The 2,365-nt window shown below is 41.1% G+C and overlaps 1 protein-coding gene across 1 annotated transcript in view; it reads left to right on the plus strand.

The window, feature by feature from the left end:
• Nucleotides 1-340: 340 nt before the first annotated feature.
• Nucleotides 341-2,365, plus strand: part of LOC103210592 (zinc finger and SCAN domain-containing protein 31) — a 2,604-nt gene continuing 579 nt past the window's right edge. Inside the window, exons 1-2 of the mRNA XM_042783067.1 lie at nucleotides 341-754; nucleotides 1,219-1,368. Of these exons, the coding sequence (XP_042639001.1) occupies nucleotides 341-754; nucleotides 1,219-1,368 (564 nt within the window). The remainder of the gene's footprint in view (nucleotides 755-1,218; nucleotides 1,369-2,365) is intronic.

A 2,365-nucleotide genomic window follows, 5' to 3' on the forward strand; every position in this document is an offset into this window, starting at 1 on the left:
AATGCCATATTAGTTAAATCAAATCACATTGTTGAACCTAGAGTGAGAGTGGGAGGACATGGCAATGAATATGGCTACAGGGAGGGGTGAATAACTGGGGCCACTAGTGTACTCTGCCACACCCTTTTTCCAGTTTCTAAGCATATACAAGTAAACACCTACATGTACTTAAAAACAAAAATTCTAATGATAGCATAGCATCTTATTAACATATCTCATACTGCCCCCACCAGTTTATTATTCATTTCTATTAATACATGATTTCTTATCATCAGGTGTACCCTCCTGAAGAATATGAAATCAGGAAATCTTAAAGCATAGTTACCTCTTCACTTTCAAGATGGAGGAGCCTTCTGAGTTATTTAATCCAAGAATTACTTCAATGGAGAAGCAGAATGGGTTTAAAATTGTGAAGGTGGAGGAAGACCCTATTTGGGATGAAGAAACTTACCTTCAAGAGAATAGCTTTTCTGGCCAAGAGGCCTCCCGCCAACTTTTTAGGCAATTTTGTTACCAAGAAACTCCTGGTCCTAGAGAAGCACTGAGCCGTCTCCGGGAGCTCTGTCATCAGTGGCTCAGGCCAGAGGAACACACCAAGGAGCAGATCCTGGAGCTGCTGGTGCTGGAGCAGTTCCTGACCATCCTGCCTGAGAAGCTACAGGCCTGGGTGCAGGAACACCATCCAAAGAGTGGAGAGGAGGCAGTGGCTATGGTCGAAGATCTGGAGCAAGAGCTTAGTGAACCAGGGAAACAGGTGAGAGGAGGCAGATGGACTCCTAGACATCAAATACTGAATGAATGAGGAAGTTTAGTAACAAAAGTTGGTTGGTTGTAGCCACATGTATTAGTTATCCATTACCCCAAAACCTTAATGCTTAAAACAACAAACATTATCTCACAATTTCTGTGAGTTAAGAATTCGGGAGTTACTTAGCAGGGTCTCTCGTTAAGTTGCAGGGAAGATGTGAGCCGAAACTAGTCATGTAAAGATTTGACTGGACCTTCTGTATCCACTTCCAAGATGAAATCGGGCTCCACCTTTTGAAGAGAGGAGAATCAAAGAATTTGTGGACATATTTTAAACTGCCACACAATTTGGCCACTCCTTCTCTGCTCTTTTGCTCTTGGGTATAGAATTAAACTCTCATCCTTCCACTATGATATTTCTCTAGAAAATGTTTCATATGCTTCCATATGATCTCTTTCATTGAATATTAGCTTGGGCTTCTTTCACTCTGCTCTTATGAACCCAAACATACCTACTTCCAGGCCTCAGATCAGGATTATGGACATTCAGAAGTGCTCTCAGAAGATGTGGTGCATCTGAAGGCTAAGCAGGAATCAACAGTCGTACAGCTTCAGTCCATGGTAACCCAGCTCAAATGTGAATCTTTCAGCCCCCACCAATTTCAAGAACAAGGTAAGAACTTTGACAAGTCCATTCAGAGGATATCTGATCTGTCTGTATAGGGGCTAAACTGCCTGGGCTGTAATTTAAGCACTGCTACTTACTAACTCTGTGACATCAGACATGCCATTTAACCTCTGTGTGCTTTCAGTTTACATATCTGTAAAATAGGGATAATCATAGTGCCTCAGTCATAGAGTCATTTGAGGATTTAATTATGCACGTAAAACACTTAAGAACATTCCTGGTTTGTAGTAAATGCTCTATAATGCTGGCCTATGTACATCCTCTATGGGGACCTCATCTTCTCTCAGTGAGTCTTTCCAGCCGTTTCATCAGTGCTGATAATACTTTGCTCTGCTAGCCTTAATTACAAAAAACAAAAAAACAAAAAGACCCACTACCATCAAGTCAATTCCAACTCATAGTGACCCTGTAGGACAGAGTAGAACTGCCCCATAGGATTTCCAAGATTGTAAATCTTTACAGAAGCAGTCTGCTTCATCTTTCTCCCATGGTGCAGCTTTTAGGTCCAAACTGCCTACTTTTTGGTTAGCAGCCTAATGCTTTAACAACTGCACCACCACAGGTCCTTGCTATCCTTAATAACCTTGTTTAATTCTTCCTTACGTTATATTGTCATTCTTAACATGTGTGTGTGATGTGGATCTTCCTATTCCCCATCATATATGGTTGTCTTCTTTCATAACAAAAAGAGATGGCATTACTTGGTTCATTTATTATTCCAGACAGTGAAAACAAGGAGTTGGTGCCGAAGCAAGAAATCTTAAAAGAAATAGAATATTTTGAGGATATATCTAGCAGACTCCAAAGAGATGTTCCTCTGGATTCTAAGTACAGAAAAATTTGTAGACGTCAGAGCAAGATAGAAAAGCAGCAGGAACACCCCACTGGAGAGAGACGTCATAGGTGCAGTGAATGTGGGAAAAGCTTCAC

This window comes from Orycteropus afer, unplaced genomic scaffold (assembly GCF_000298275.1).
Source record: "Orycteropus afer afer isolate SDZICR_OR568_19922 unplaced genomic scaffold, OryAfe1.0 scaffold00627, whole genome shotgun sequence".
Classification (NCBI taxonomy): Eukaryota; Metazoa; Chordata; class Mammalia; order Tubulidentata; family Orycteropodidae; genus Orycteropus; species Orycteropus afer.